The sequence below is a fragment of the Ranitomeya imitator genome, chromosome 3 (genome assembly GCF_032444005.1).
Source record: "Ranitomeya imitator isolate aRanImi1 chromosome 3, aRanImi1.pri, whole genome shotgun sequence".
NCBI classification, from domain to species: domain Eukaryota; kingdom Metazoa; phylum Chordata; class Amphibia; order Anura; family Dendrobatidae; genus Ranitomeya; species Ranitomeya imitator.
Window position 1 is genome coordinate 531,061,771 of NC_091284.1, and position 16,467 is coordinate 531,078,237.

General features: G+C 49.3%; 1 protein-coding gene across 7 annotated transcripts in view; it reads right to left on the bottom strand.

Annotated features, from left to right (window-relative positions):
• NF1 (neurofibromin 1) overlaps positions 1-3,217 on the bottom strand; it is a 399,313-nt gene extending 396,096 nt beyond the window's left edge. For all 7 annotated transcript variants that reach the window (XM_069757802.1, XM_069757799.1, XM_069757798.1 and 4 more), the window contains exon 1: positions 3,033-3,217. In XM_069757802.1, the coding sequence (XP_069613903.1) occupies positions 3,033-3,092 (60 nt within the window). In that variant the 5' untranslated portion in view covers positions 3,093-3,217. The remainder of the gene's footprint in view (positions 1-3,032) is intronic.
• Between the last annotated feature and the right edge of the window lie 13,250 nt (positions 3,218-16,467).

The window sequence follows — 16,467 nt, forward strand, 5'->3', positions numbered from 1 at the left end:
AGTGGTCGGACGTCCGACCTGCTATCCCATCTTATAAGGGAGCTAAAAGTAGTAAAATTGTGCACGTTAAGTTGTTCCCTGTATGCTATTACTATTTTGTGTTAGGGATACACCCTACCTTGGGCTTTGCATGGTGCGGGTGACTCCCTTTTTTCATCTTTTTAGCCCTGCTATGTATTGTTTGTCTGGTTTTTTTTATCATATTTGGTACAATAAAATGATTGATATTTGGACTTCATGACTGCTTGGTGCTTCCTTTTTTGATTAGTTTAGCATATGTTGCAGTTGTCCATACGTCCATGCATAGGTGGTGGTGGTGTGATAGACGGGAATGTAGAAGTGGGTATTTATATATACACACGTTCAGTATATTATACAGTTGATCTCCACCATCGATAATGCTTATTGGAATTTTGTTATGGTTTAAAAGAAGTAGCATGTCACTTTTTGGTGAATCTGCAGCGTTTTTGTACCCATTCCATTATAGAAAACCGCAGGGGTAAAAAACGCAGCAAATCCGCAAGGAAACGCACAAAAAACGCGACAAATCTGCAGGTGCGTTTTCTGCCAGGAGAGGCAGAATCCGCACCAGAAATTCCTAAGCCTAATCCGCAACGTGTGCACATGGCCTAAAAAAGAAACAAAAAAAAAAAATCGCAGTGAACGCTATTCTCTTCTGAGATCCGTCCATTCAGGTATATAGGTGTGCCACAAAAAACATGGGGACCCCATACAGAAGATCAGCAAGACATACGATTTTACAACCCTGTATGATCATGTCCATTGTTAAACATCTAAGATATAATTGCCAAACGGCTCTGGTGGAAAGGGGCTGCGGTGGCTCTCCTGAGGCGCCGGGGGAAAGGGGCCGCGGTGGCTCTCCTGAGGCGCCGGGGGGAGAGGGGCCGCGGTGGCTCTCCTGAGGCGCCGGGGGGAGAGGGGCCGCGCTGGCTCTCCTGAGGCGCCGGGGGAAAGGGGCCGCGCTGGCTCTCCTGAGGCGCCGGGGGAAAGGGGCCGCGCTGGCTCTCCTGAGGCGCCGGGGGAAAGGGGCCGCGCTGGCTCTCCTGAGGCGCCGGGGGAAAGGGGCCGCGCTGGCTCTCCTGAGGCGCCGGGGGAAAGGGGCCGCGCTGGCTCTCCTGAGGCGCCGGGGGAAAGGGGCCGCGCTGGCTCTCCTGAGGCGCCGGGGGAAAGGGGCCGCGCTGGCTCTCCTGAGGCGCCGGGGGAAAGGGGCCGCGCTGGCTCTCCTGAGGCGCCGGGGGAAAGGGGCCGCGCTGGCTCTCCTGAGGCGCCGGGGGAAAGGGGCCGCGCTGGCTCTCCTGAGGCGCCGGGGGAAAGGGGCCGCGCTGGCTCTCCTGAGGCGCCGGGGGAAAGGGGCCGCGCTGGCTCTCCTGAGGCGCCGGGGGAAAGGGGCCGCGCTGGCTCTCCTGAGGCGCCGGGGGAAAGGGGCCGCGCTGGCTCTCCTGAGGCGCCGGGGGAAAGGGGCCGCGCTGGCTCTCCTGAGGCGCCGGGGGAAAGGGGCCGCGCTGGCTCTCCTGAGGCGCCGGGGGAAAGGGGCCGCGCTGGCTCTCCTGAGGCGCCGGGGGAAAGGGGCCGCGCTGGCTCTCCTGAGGCGCCGGGGGAAAGGGGCCGCGCTGGCTCTCCTGAGGCGCCGGGGGAAAGGGGCCGCGCTGGCTCTCCTGAGGCGCCGGGGGAAAGGGGCCGCGCTGGCTCTCCTGAGGCGCCGGGGGAAAGGGGCCGCGCTGGCTCTCCTGAGGCGCCGGGGGAAAGGGGCCGCGCTGGCTCTCCTGAGGCGCCGGGGGAAAGGGGCCGCGCTGGCTCTCCTGAGGCGCCGGGGGAAAGGGGCCGCGCTGGCTCTCCTGAGGCGCCGGGGGAAAGGGGCCGCGCTGGCTCTCCTGAGGCGCCGGGGGAAAGGGGCCGCGCTGGCTCTCCTGAGGCGCCGGGGGAAAGGGGCCGCGCTGGCTCTCCTGAGGCGCCGGGGGAAAGGGGCCGCGCTGGCTCTCCTGAGGCGCCGGGGGAAAGGGGCCGCGCTGGCTCTCCTGAGGCGCCGGGGGAAAGGGGCCGCGCTGGCTCTCCTGAGGCGCCGGGGGAAAGGGGCCGCGCTGGCTCTCCTGAGGCGCCGGGGGAAAGGGGCCGCGCTGGCTCTCCTGAGGCGCCGGGGGAAAGGGGCCGCGCTGGCTCTCCTGAGGCGCCGGGGGAAAGGGGCCGCGCTGGCTCTCCTGAGGCGCCGGGGGAAAGGGGCCGCGCTGGCTCTCCTGAGGCGCCGGGGGAAAGGGGCCGCGCTGGCTCTCCTGAGGCGCCGGGGGAAAGGGGCCGCGCTGGCTCTCCTGAGGCGCCGGGGGAAAGGGGCCGCGCTGGCTCTCCTGAGGCGCCGGGGGAAAGGGGCCGCGCTGGCTCTCCTGAGGCGCCGGGGGAAAGGGGCCGCGCTGGCTCTCCTGAGGCGCCGGGGGAAAGGGGCCGCGCTGGCTCTCCTGAGGCGCCGGGGGAAAGGGGCCGCGCTGGCTCTCCTGAGGCGCCGGGGGAAAGGGGCCGCGCTGGCTCTCCTGAGGCGCCGGGGGAAAGGGGCCGCGCTGGCTCTCCTGAGGCGCCGGGGGGTGCGGGGGGATCGTCACTACACTGCCACATGCACAGCCATGGCTGCAGGAGCAGGGCAGACATGGCAGGAGATACACGACCCAAGCCCCATAGTAGAGACCCCCTACATCTCCATAGTAGAGACCCCCCACATCTCCATAGTAGACACCCCCACATTTGTGTACGGATTGTCCAGCACTGACCTAGCAGAAGAGACCACAACAACCAGCAGTGCCCACCTGTAGCTGCCACTCCACTGGGTGCCAGGCCTGGGCAGCAGCGGAGCAGTGAGGGCACGGCCTGATAACAGAGCAGCCAGGCCTGGCACCGCACAGCCCGGGCATCACACAGGGAGGAGAGGAGCGCCGCGTCTCCACGACCAGATCTCCTCTCTCCATCATCTTCCTCCATAGCAACACTCCTCCTCCTCCTCCCGGTACGCACGTCCCCATCCCAATTACCTGCTCCTCGAAGCGGTTCACCACGGCCTGCACCCATTCCACCGGCTTGTGAGCCGCCATCGCCCCGGCCTGGGGTCTCCCCCGTCCTCCTCCTCTTCCCGGGGATCACAGGCCGCCGGAGGGAAGATGATGATGACAGTAACCGTAACAGCTGCTGGTTATTCCACCTCCTCCGTTTCCCCCTTCCTCCACCTCCGCCGCCACCACCGCCGCCTCCACCTCCTCCCGCCGCCGCCGCCCCCTCCTCTCCTCCTGCCCGCTATCGCGCTCTCCCCTCGGCCATCACCGCAAAGACGCCATGACACCAGACCGGAAGTGCGATCACTCTGCTCGGCCCCGCGACTGCTGGGGAGGAGGCGCACATGCGCAAGTCACGCTCACAGCGAGGGTCTGCCGACCAGGGTGTGTGGGCGGAGCGTCAGGCGGGAGGCGGGGGAACTGCATTAACCCTTCGGTTTCTGAAGGGTTTTAGTTTCACAGCTTTCTATGATGGTATATTAAAGAACTGTTCTGATATGCTGTAATGGAGTGAGGGAAAGTATCATCCTCTGCAGTCTATTGCTCCCTGTTAGCAGCCATCTCTTTTTTTGATCTGAAAAGTTTTCTGTCTTGTTGACTTTAGTAGTGTGAATTAACCCTTTCACCCCGAGCCAGTTTCCTGACCGGGCCAATTATTACAATTCCGACCACTGTCCCCTTATGAGGATATAACTCTGGAACGCTTCAGCGGATCCCACTGATTCTGACATTGTTTTCTCGTGACAAATTGTACTTTATGGTAGTGGTAAAATGATTTGTGTTTTATTTGTGAAAAAAACAAAATTTTACAAAAATTTTGAAAATTTCGCAATTCTCAAATTTTAATTTTTATGCCCTTAAATCAGAGTCATATCACACAAAATAGTTAATAACATTTCCCACATGTCTACATCAGCAAAATTTTGGAACCATATTTTTTTGGTTAGGACGTTATAAGGGTTAAAAGTTGACCAGCGTTTTCTCATTTTTACAACAAAATTTACGTAACTATTTTTTTAGGGACCACCTCACATTTGCAGTGAGTTTGAGGGGCCTATATGACAGAAAATGCCCAAAAGTGACACCATTCTAAAAACTGCACCCCTCAGGGTGCTCAAAACCACATTTTGGAAGGTGGAAGAAAAAAAATAAGCATTTACTTTTCTTTCACAAACATTTTTCTTTAGACATGATTTTTTGTAGTTTCACAAGGTTAACAGGAGAAAATGGACCATATATTTTGTTGAGCAATTTCTCCTGAGCATGAAGATACCCCATACGTGGGGGACATCTACTGTTTGGACGCACGGCAGGGCTCAGAAGGGAAGGAGCGCCTTTTCACTTTTTGAATGTAACATTTGCTGGAATAATTAGCGGACGCCATGTCGCGTTTGCAGAGCCCCTGATGTGCCTAAACATTGGAAACCCCCCACAAGTGACACCATTTTGCAAACTAGACCACTTTGGGAACTTATCTAGATGTGTATTGAGCACCTTGAACCCACAGGTGCTTCACAGAAGTTTATAACGTTGAGCCGTGAAAATAAAAAAAATATGACATTTTTCCCAGATAAATATTTTTTAGCTCCAAATTTTTCATGCGGGTAAGGGTATGCTTCCACGGTCCGGATTGGCAGCGCTTTGGACGCAGCTCCATCCAAAGCGCTGCTGGCTTTTGTACGCATGGAGATTCCACAGGTGTTAATTGAACCATGCAGAATCACCGCATCCTATACATAGACTGTGTAATTTTTCTTGCGGAGACTGAGCATCTCCACAAGATAAATAGACATGCTGCTGTCTATAAAGACGCACCGCATGTGCGTATACGCAGGTCTGCCACCTGCGCCTTTGTACGCATTGTGGAGATGGGATTTCATAAAATTCCCTCCACTATGCTATAACATCTGGCCACTGTAGATTGGACGCTGCGTTTCCTGACTGTGGAGACATACCCTTATAGGAGAAATTTCTCCAATTTATTGTGCAATTTCTCCTGAGTACGCAAATATACCCCATATGTGGAGTAAACAACTGTTTGGGGGCACAGCAGGACTTGGAAGGGAAGGAGTGTCAATTGACTTTTTGAAAGCAAAATTTGCTGGAATAATTAGCGGACGCCATGTCGTGTTTGGAGAGCCCCTGATGTGCCTAAACAGTGGAAACCCCCCACAAGTGACACTATTTTGGAAACTAGACCCCTTAGGGAGCTTATTTAGATGTGTGGTGAGCACTTTGACTTCCCAAGTTTATAACGCCTGAAAATAAAAAATCTTATTTTTTCCACAAACATGATCTTTTAGTCCCCAATTTTTTATTTTCCCAAGGGTAACAGGAGAAAATGGACCCCAAACTTGGTTGGGCAACTTCTCCTGAGTTTACTAATACCTCATATGTCATTGAAAACTACTTTTGAGGGCAGTCTCACACGTCCAGATAATTCCGGTACCGGTAAAATCGGTACCGGAATTATCCGTGTCCGTGTGCCCCTGCGTTTCTGTGGCACATCAGTGTGGCACACGTGCGGCACACGTGTGCCGCCCGTGTGCCCACTGGGTACCACACGGAGCGTGCAGGAGACAGCGCTAAAGTTTAGCGCTGTCCCCTGCATCGTTCTGAAGCCGCCATTCATATCTTCTTTGCAGCAGCGTTTGCTGTAGAGAAGATATGAATAATCGTGTTTAAAATAAAGATCTATGTGCCCACCCCCTGTGCGCCCCCCCGCTGTGACCCCCTTCCCCCCCCCCCCCCCCCCCCCGCTGTGCGCCCCCCGCTGTTCTTAAAATACTAACCCGGCTCCCTCGCTGGCGCTGCTTCCTGTCCTGGCCGCACCTTCTACTGTATAAGCGGTCACGTGGGGCCGCTCATTTACAGTAATGAATATGCGGCTCCACCCCTTTGGGCACATAGATCTTTATTTTAAACACGATTATATAGAAGATATGAATGGCGGCTTCAGCACCAGTGGGGGGGACAGCGCTTAATGTAGCGCTGTCTCCTGGACTGCACACGGACAATGTCCGTGTGCGGTACGTGTTTTACACGGACCCATTGACTTTAATGGGTCCGTGTAATCCGTGCGCTCCCACGAACACTGACATGTCTCCGTGTTTGGCACACTGAGACACGGTCCGCAAAAAATCAATGACATCTGCACAGATGCATTGATTTTAATGTGTCTACGTGTGTCAGTGGCTCCGGTACGTGAGGAAACTGTCACCTCACGTACCGGAGACACTGACGTGTGAAACCAGCCTAAAGCACAGTGCAAAGCTCAGATGGGAAGAAACGCCATATTATAGTGCAGATTTTGCTGCACATGTTTGAGGGTTCCATGGTACATTGGCAGAGCTCCTGAGGTGCCAACACAGCAGAACCCCCTTATGAATGACCCCGTTTTACAATCGTTTTGCCTCTTTTTAATTTATTTTTTTTGCTGTGTACACTGAATGGGTTAACTAATGGGACACTTTTATAGAGCAGGTCGTTAGGACGCCTCAATACCAAATATGTGCACTTTTATTGTTTATTTTTTTATTTACATTAATAAATGTATTTATTGGATAACTATTTGTCTCTTTTTTTTTCTTTATTTGGGGATTTTTAACCCCTTAACCTCCGGGCCATTTTCGTTTTTTGCTATTATTGCATTTTATTGCAATGTAGCGGCAATCAAAAAACATAATTCAGGAGTTTTTACTTTTTTCTCGTTACACCGTATAGTGATCAGGTTAATTCTTTTTTTTATATTGATAGATCAGGCTATTCTGAAAGCGGTGATACCAAATATATATGACCTGAGATATAAGAGATTAGCATCCCCAGCCTAGACATACTGATAGGGAATTTAGATTGTGAGCCACATCGGGGACAGCAATGATAATGTGTGCAAAATTTTCAAAATAGCTGACATGTGTCGGGAAATGAACCGAAGACCATATCAAAGGGATTATGCATTACACCCAACGTCGTTAAAGGGTTAAAAAAATATTTTTATACTTTTTTTTTATACTTTTTTATATTGTCCCATCCTGGGACATCACTGTATAGCACTGTGTGTGTTTGGTTTTTAATTTTTTGCTTTTGTGACATGTTATGTATAGGTTCTTATTGGATTATCTTATTCATCACAGTTTTTTTCTTTTCGGATCGGATTACTTTCAATGAGCACGTGAAGATTTATGTAATTAGAATAGGAATGAATAATCACATTCTGCTGATTTATGGACGGAATACAATCTTTATGTGCTGGATCATTTTTCTTTTTATTTATTGTTATTTGTCCTTGAGGATACATTGTTTGATTGTTTATAATATGAGCCCGTCATGGCTGTGGTGCGCGTGCGCGTGCTGGTTGCTTGCGGCTGCCCCCTCTGTCCGGCATTGTCCCGTTGCGTGCATGACTGGGACTTGCAAGGTACCCGCTCGTGTGTGTGGCTGTATGCGTCCGGGCAGGGTGGTTTGTCGTGAGTGACGGCCCGCGCATGTGCCACATCCACTCAGCCAGGGATGGGCCGGTGTTATGATCTGGTGGCCTAGGAGCAGCATGAGACGTACTCTGGAGAAGGTGGTACCTGTACTGACCGCAGACCCTGAACTTAGCACCGCAACTAGAAGTAGCCGTGGGATGTACCTAACACTCCCTAGACACCTCGACACAGCCTAAGAACTAACTTCCCCTAAAGATAGAAACGGAAAAACTATCTTGCCTCAGAGAAAATCCCCAAAGGATAGACAGCCCCCCACAAATATTGACTGTGAGAGGAGAGGGAAATGACATACGCAGACTGAAATCAGGATTTAGCAAAGGAGGCCATTCTAGCTAAAAAGAAAGAATAGGACAGAGTACTATGCGGTCAGTATTAAAACACTAGAAAATATCCACCACAGAAAATACAAATGTCCACATCTGACTAAAGACATGGAGGGTATATCTGCATCTCCAGAGACACAGCTTGGCTGCAAAAAAATCCTTCACAGACAAAGCTGGACAAGACAAAACATGAAAATGCACTGAACGATAAGGTATATAGCATGTGGACAGCAAAAACAAAGCCAGAACTTATCTTTGTTGAAATGAACAGCAAAACAGGAGAGACCAGGTATGGATGTGAATCCTCCAAAAACAATGGACAACTGGCCCTGACTAAAGGATCAAGCAAGACTAAATAGCCCAGTCCAAATTGCAAAAAGTGGACACACCTGATAAATGCAGCGATCCAAAGACAGCAGCACTACCACTCATAACCAACGGAGGGAGCCCAAGAGCAGAATTCACAACAGTACCCCCCCCTTGAGGAGGGGTCACCGAACCCTCACCAGAGCCCCCAGGCTGATCAGGACGAGCCAAATGAAAGGCACGAACCAAATCGTCAGCATGAACATCGGAGGCAACAATCCAAGAATTATCCTCCTGGCCATAACCCTTCCATTTGACCAGATACTGAAGCTTCTGCCTCGAAAAACGAGAATCCAAAATCTTCTCAACCACATACTCCAACTTCCCATCAATCAACACCGGGGCCGGAGGAGGATCAACAGAGGGAACAACGGGCACCACATACTTCAGCAACAAAGATCTATGGAAAACATTATGGATGGAAAAAGAGGCTGGAAGGGTCAAACGAAAAGACACTGGACTGATAATCTCAGAAATCCTATAAGGACCAATAAACCGAGGCTTGAACTTAGGGGAAGAAACCTTCATAGGAACATGACGGGAAGACATCCAGACCAAATCCCCAACCCGAAGCCGGGAACCAACACACTGACAACCGTTAGCAAAACGCTGAGCCTCCTCCTGAGACAACACCAAATTGTCCACCACATGAGCCCAAATTTGCTGCAGCCTGTCAACCACAGAATCCACACCAGGACAATAAGAAGGCTCAACCTGCCCTGAAGAAAAACGAGGATGAAAACCAAAATTACAAAAAAAAGGCGAAACAAAGGTAGCAGAACTAGCCCAATTATTAAGGGCAAACTCGGCCAACGGCAAGAAAGCCACCCAATCATCCTGATCAGCAGACACAAAGCATCTCAAATAAGTTTCCAAAGTCTGATTAGTTCACTCGGTTTGGCCATTTGTCTGAGGATGAAATGCGGAAGAAAAAGACAAATCAATGCCCAGCCTAGCACAAAAGGCCCGCCAAAACCTAGAAACAAACTGGGAACCTCTATCGGACACAATATTCTCCGGAATGCCATGCAAACGAACCACATGCTGAAAAAACAACGGAACCAAATCAGAAGAGGAAGGCAAGTTAGGCAAAGGTACCAAATGAACCATCTTAGAAAACCGGTCACAAACCACCCAGATAACCGACATCCTCTGGGAAACCGGAAGATCTGAAATAAAATCCATAGAAATATGCGTCCAAGGTCTCTCAGGGACCGGCAAAGGCAGAAGCAACCCACTAGTGCGGGAACAGCAAGGCTTAGCCCACGCACAAATCCCACAGGACTGCACAAAAGAACGCACATCCCGCGACAAAGAAGGCCACCAAAAGGACCTACCAACCAAATCTCTGGTACCAAAAATCCCAGGATGGCCAGCCAACACAGAATAATGAACCTCAGAAATCACTTTACTAGTCCATCTATCAGGAACAAACAGTTTCCCCACTGGACAGCGGTCAGGTTTATCAGCCTGAAATTCCTGAAGAACCCGTCGCAAATCAGGGGAGATGGCAGAAAGAATCACCCCTTCCTTCAGAATGCCGACCGGCTCAAGAACCCCAGGGGAATCAGGAAAAAAACTCCTAGAGAGGGCATCAGCCTTAACATTCTTAGAACCCGGAAGATACGAGACCACAAAATCAAAACGGGAGAAAAACAGGGACCATCGAGCCTGTCTAGGATTCAGTCGTTTGGCAGACTCGAGGTAAATCAGATTCTTATGATCGGTCAGGACCACAATACGGTGCTTGGCCCCCTCAAGCCAATGTCGCCACTCCTCATATGCCCACTTCATAGCCAACAACTCCCGATTGCCGACATCATAATTGCGTTCAGCAGGCGAAAACTTCCGAGAAAAGAAGGCACACGGTTTCATCAAGGAACCATCAGAATTCCTCTGAGACAAAACGGCCCCTGCCCCAATCTCAGACGCGTCAACCTCAACCTGAAATGGAAGAGAAACATCCGGCTGACACAACACAGGGGCAGAAGTAAATTGGCGTTTAAGCTCCTGAAAGGCAGAAACAGCCGCGGAAGACCAATTCGTCACATCAGTGCCAAATCGGTCAGAGGTTTAACCACACTGGAGAAGTTGGTAATGAAACGACGATAAAAATTAGCAAAGCCCAAGAATTTCTGAAGGCTCTTCACAGATGTGGGCTGAATCCAATCATGAATGGCCTGAACCTTAACTGGATCCATTTCTATAGATGAGGGAGAAAAAATGAAGCCCAAAAAAGAAACCTTCTGCACTCCAAAGAGGCACTTCGACCCCTTCACAAATAAAGCATTATTACGGAGGATCTGAAATACCATCCTGACCTGTTTCACATGAGACTCCCAATCATCGGAAAAAATCAAAATATCATCCAAATATACAACCATGAATTTATCAAGATAACTCCGAAAGATATCATGCATGAAGGACTGGAACACAGATGGGGCATTAGAGAGTCCGAATGGCATCACAAGGTATTCAAAATGGCCTTCGGGCGTATTAAATGCAGTTTTCCATTCGTCACCCTGCTTAATACGAATAAGATTATATGCCCCTCGAAGGTCAATCTTAGTAAACCAACTAGCCCCCTTAATCCTAGCAAACAAATCAGTAAGCAAAGGCAAAGGGTATTGAAATTTGACCATGATCTTATTCAAGAGGCAATAATCAATACAGGGTCTCAAGGAGCCATCCTTCTTGGCAACAAAAAAAAACCCTGCTCCCAATGGTGAAGAAGATGGCCGAATATGCCCCTTCTCCAAAGACTCCTTAATATAGCTCCGCATGGCGGCATGTTCTGGCACAGACAGGTTGAAAAGTCGGCCCTTAGGGAACTTACAACCTGGAATCAAGTCAATAGCACAATCACAGTCCCTATGCGGTGGAAGGGAACTGGATTTGGGCTCATCGAATACATCCTGGAAATCTGACAAAAACTCAGGAATTTCAGAAGAGGGGAAGAGGAAATTGACATCAAAGGAACGTGACCATGAACCCCCTGACAACCCCAACTAGTCACAGACATAGATTTCCAATCTAACACCGGATTATGTACCTGTAACCATGGAAAACCCAGCACAATATCATCATGCAAATTATGCAACACCAGAAAACGACAATCTTCCTGATGGGCTGGCGCCATGCGCATGGTCAGCTGTGTCCAAAACTGAGGTTTATTTTTAGCCAACGGTGTAGCATTAATCCGCCTTAAAGGAATAGGATTCTGCAAAGGCTGCTAGGGGAAACCACAACGTCTGGCAAATTCTAAGTCCATTAAGTTCAGAGCGGCGCCTGAATCCACAAATGCCATGACAGAAAATGACGATAATGAGCAGATCAACGTCACAGATAACAGAAATTTAGGTTTTCAGTACTGATGGTAACAGAACTAGCGATTCTCTTGGTACGCTTAGGGCAATCAGAAATAACATGAGCAGAATCGCCGCAGTAAAAACACAACCTATTCTGACGCCTGAATCTTTGTCGTTCAGCTCTAGACAAAATTCTATTACACTGCATATGCTCAGGGCTCCGCTCGGAGGACAACGCCACAGTGTGCACAACCCTGCGCTCGCGCAAGCGCCGATCAATCTGAATGCCCAGAGACATAGAATCACTCAGACCAGCAGGCGTGGGGAACCCCACCATAACATCTTTAACGGATTCAGAAAGACCCTTTCTGAAAATTGCCGCCAAGGCATCCTCATTCCATTTAGTCAACACAGACCATTTTCTAAATTTCTGGCAATACGATTCTGCCGCTTCTTGACCCTGACAGAGGGCCAACAAGGTCTTCTCTGCATGATCCACTGAATTAGGTTCATCATACAATAACCCTAGCGCCTGAAAAAAGGTGTCTACATTAAGCAAAGCAGGATTCCCAGATTCCAGGGAAAATGCCCAATCCTGAGGATCACCACGCAACAGGGAAATAACAATTTTAACCTGCTGAATGGGATCACCAGAAGAACGGGGTTTCAGAGCAAAAAAAACAGTTTACAGTTATTTTTAAAGCTCAAAAATTTGGACCTGTCCCCAAAAAATTAATCAGGAGTTGGAATTCTAGGCTCTAAAACCGGAGTCTGAACGATATAATCGGAAATACCCTGTACTCTAGCAGCAAGTTGGTCCACACGAGAAACCAATTCCTGAACCTCCATGCCAGCGCCAAACTCCTGACCCACCCCGAGGAAAAGAGGGAAGGAAAGACAAAACAGACTACAGAAAAAAAAATGGCTCAGCACTTTTCTTCCCTTCTTCTGAGATGCGTTTAACTCATTGTTGGCCAGTTGTACTGTTATGATCTGGTGGCCTAGGAGCAGCATGAGACGTACTCTGGAGAAGGTGGTACCTGTACTGACCGCAGACCCTGAACTTAGCAGCGCAACTAGAAGTAGCCGTGGGATGTACCTAACACTCCCTAGACACCTCGACACAGCCTAAGAACTACCTTCCACTAAAGATAGAAACGGAAAAACTATCTTGCCTCAGAGAAAATCCCCAAAGGATAGACAGCCCCCCACAAATATTGACTGCTTGAGGAGAGGGAAATGACATACGCAGACTGAAATCAGGATTTAGCAAAGGAGGCCATTCTAGCTAAAAAGAAAGAATAGGACAGAGTACTATGCGGTCAGTATTAAAACACTAGAAAATATCCACCACAGAAAATACAAATCTCCACATCTGACTAAAGACATGGAGGGTATATCTGCATCTCCAGAGACACAGCTTGGCTGCAAAAAATCCTATCTATGGATACTTAAGGTCCACAAGTTGAGTCAAACCACACCTCCCCTTGAGAAAGCAAGTCTGACAGTGGCGAAACACGCGTCGTCATGCGTTCAATGAGCACTACATCGCACGGTGAGAGACCTTCTTTTCTCCCCCCTTCTCTCTCCCCCTTGTGTCCACCATGTTGGGCGTACTTAAACTGATATAATGCCTTAGAGAATAGGTGGACATTTATGGGAATTTATCCCCAGGTGGCTATCAGTGATCATTGGTATTGAAAGGGCCTTGATTTGTTTCAAAGAGGGATTTGCCTTTTTGGGACATTTTGGGGAGGGATTATCCTCACCAATTACTAGATAACAGTTATGATTGTAGCAATATGTTATATGTTTATGTGGCCTCTAGGGGTCTCACTACTTTTATGTGTGTTCTATATTCTTTGTTTGGAACTTGTTGGATGTTGTTGTACTCGGAATTCATGTAATGGAGGTTGAGACATGATGTGAATAAAGAGCCTGGAGATACTCACAGAGTGTGATTTATGACAGGATTCATCAAACAGAACATGGTGGCAGCCGGGCACAGAACCTGCAAATTCTTAGAGCTTATATGAGGCTGGAACTGCACAGATCACTGCAACTGTAAGTACAGATTCCCTGACAGTACAGAAAAATGGAGACTGGTCTGAAGCCCCCTCAGAGACTGGATGTCACTTCATGTAATCTGTCCCAGACTTGGAGACATTGGAAGGAAGAGTTTACACTGTATGTGGATCTGACTGTGGGCCCCACTGATGACAAACGGAAAGTAAAGCTGTTTTATTACCTAATTGGGGAAAATGGCAGAGAATTAGCCCACACCTTGCTCCCAGACACAGACAACCTCCTCCTAGCAGACATTGTGCAGGCATTTGATAAACACTGTGACCCAAAGAAGAATGAGACAGTGGAAAGATATAAGTTTTTCACAAGACATCAGGAGGATGGTGAAAATGTGGACAGATATCTGACAGAGCTGAGGAGACTTGCAGAAACGTGGCTTTGGAGAGATCAGGGACAGTCTAATCAAGGACAGAATGGTGTGTGGCATAAAGGACAGTCATCTCAAAGAAAGATTACTGAGAGAGGAAGGCATGACTTTAGAGAAATGTATGCAAATCTGCAGGGCTGCTGAGCTCACAAAGCACAGCCTGAAGATGATGGCAGGCACCAGTGAGAATGATGATGACAAGGTACATGCAGTATCTATGAAAGGAAAGACAGGACCATACTACTGTATAAACACTGTCCACTGCAAGTATTGTGGGAAAAGACATGAGAGAGACAAAACCAAGTGTCCAGCATATGGGGAAACCTGCAGGTCATGTGGCAAGAAGAATCATTCCTCTGCTGTCTGCAGGCAAGGAAGAGGCAAACAGTACAGACAGCTCCACACTGTGACACCAGACACTGACAGTGCAGAGGACATTACATGGCTACAAATGCAGTCTACAACAGAGAAAGTCAATGTAGTCGGGCAGTCAGTAGTGAAGGATGCCAAGCAGCTTTATGCAACATTCTTGTTGGATGAGAAGCCCATTAGATTTCAGCTGGATTGTGGAGCAAGCTGCAATGTAATTTCATTTGATCTGCTAAACCAGTGGTTCTCAACCTTTCTAATGCTGTGACCCCGCAATACAGTTCCTCATGTTGCGGTGACCCCCAACCCAAAAAATAATTTTGGTGGCTACTTTAAAACTGTAATTTTATTAGTTATGATTCGGAATGTAAATATCTGATATGCATTATGTATTGTATTCTCATTGCTACAAATCAAACATAATAAATAATCACAAAAACAATTACCGTATATACTCGAGGAGGCTGCGGCACCGAAGATCAGCTGTCCGGGGGAAGGAGCGGGACGCCGGGAGCAGGTAAGTATGTCATATTTACCTTCCCTCGTTCCACACGCCGGGCGCCGCTCCATCTTCCCGGCGTCTCTCCGCACTGACTGTGCAGGTCAGAGGGCGCGATGACGCACATAGTGTGCGCGCCGCCCTCTGGCTGATCAGTCAGTGCAGAGAGACGCCGGGAAGATGGCGCCGAGGAGCTGCAAGCAAGAGAGGTGAGTATGTGTTTTTTTATTTTTTTATTGCAGCAGCAGCAGCACAGATTTATGTGGAGCATCTATGGGGCAATGGTGCAGAGCGCTATATGGCAGAGCTATGGGGCAACGGTGCAGAGCACTATATGGCACAGCTGTGGGGCAATGGTGCAGAGCACTATATGGCAGAGCTATGGGGCAACAGTGCAGAGCACTGTATGGCACAGCTATGGGGCAACAGTGCAGAGCACTATATGGCACAGCTATGGGGCAACGGTGCAGAGCACTGTATATATGGCACAGACTCCGGAGGGGATGGGGGAGGTGTCTGTCCGGGGGCACACTGTAACACAGTGATGGCGGCGGATCACTGCTGGGTACCGAACGGCTCCTTTATGACGTGCTCTTCCGCAGCCCTTCAAGCCGATTGCCGATGCCGGCAGCCGCGTTCTTCCTGCATCCCTGGATTCCGTTGCCAGATACGTGCCACAGATTCCGGATCTGTCCTGGCTGCACCAAACAAGAAGGGGGGACGTCGGAAGTTGGTATCTCCCTAGATCCGATGCGCGATCGATTCATTTTCCTGCGGGGATCCCAAAGCTATGCCGGGAGTAAAGCTAGCAGTCCAGGCATACGGGGGAAGGTGGATGGGGAGGTGAGAGAGGTGGCGACCCCTGTGTTTTGGTCGTTCGACCCCCATCGGGGTCGCGACCCCCAGGTTGAGAACCGCTGTGCTAAACAAACAGGTTTCTATTGAGCCAACTGACAAGGTACTGGTGATGTACAACAAAAGTGTTCTGAAACCAATGGGGACATGTAAGCTAAAAATACGAAACCCATGTAACAGAAAGAGTTATAGAGTTGAATTTACCGTGTTACGGGGTGGTAACCATGTACCATTACTGGGAGTAAAAGCAGTTCAGGCAATGGACTTAATAAAAGTACAGTCTCAGAACATTATGTCTGTTGAAGTTGCCCAGGATATACAAAATCCAAAACTAAATGCAGAGCACAACTTGGACATGCAGAAAATAAAAGCAGAGTATGCTGATGTATTTGAAGGTGATGGATGCTTTGAAGGTAAATATAGGCTAGAAATTGACAACACAGTGCAGCCCACCAGATTACCTACAAGAAGAGTGCCTGTAGCTTTAATGCAACCGCTGAAAGTAGAACTGCCAGATCTACAGAGAAGAGGAATGATAGCACCAGTCCATAAGAGCACAGATTGGATCAGCAGTTTGGTCATAGTGCAGAAACCATCGGGCAAGTTAAGAATATGTATTGATCCTAAGCCACTCAACAAGGCGCTGAAACGAAATCATTACCCAATGCCAACATTAGATGATGTTCTACCAGATTTATCAAAGGCTAAAATATTTTCTGTATGTGATGTAAAAAATGGATTCTGGCATGTGGCCC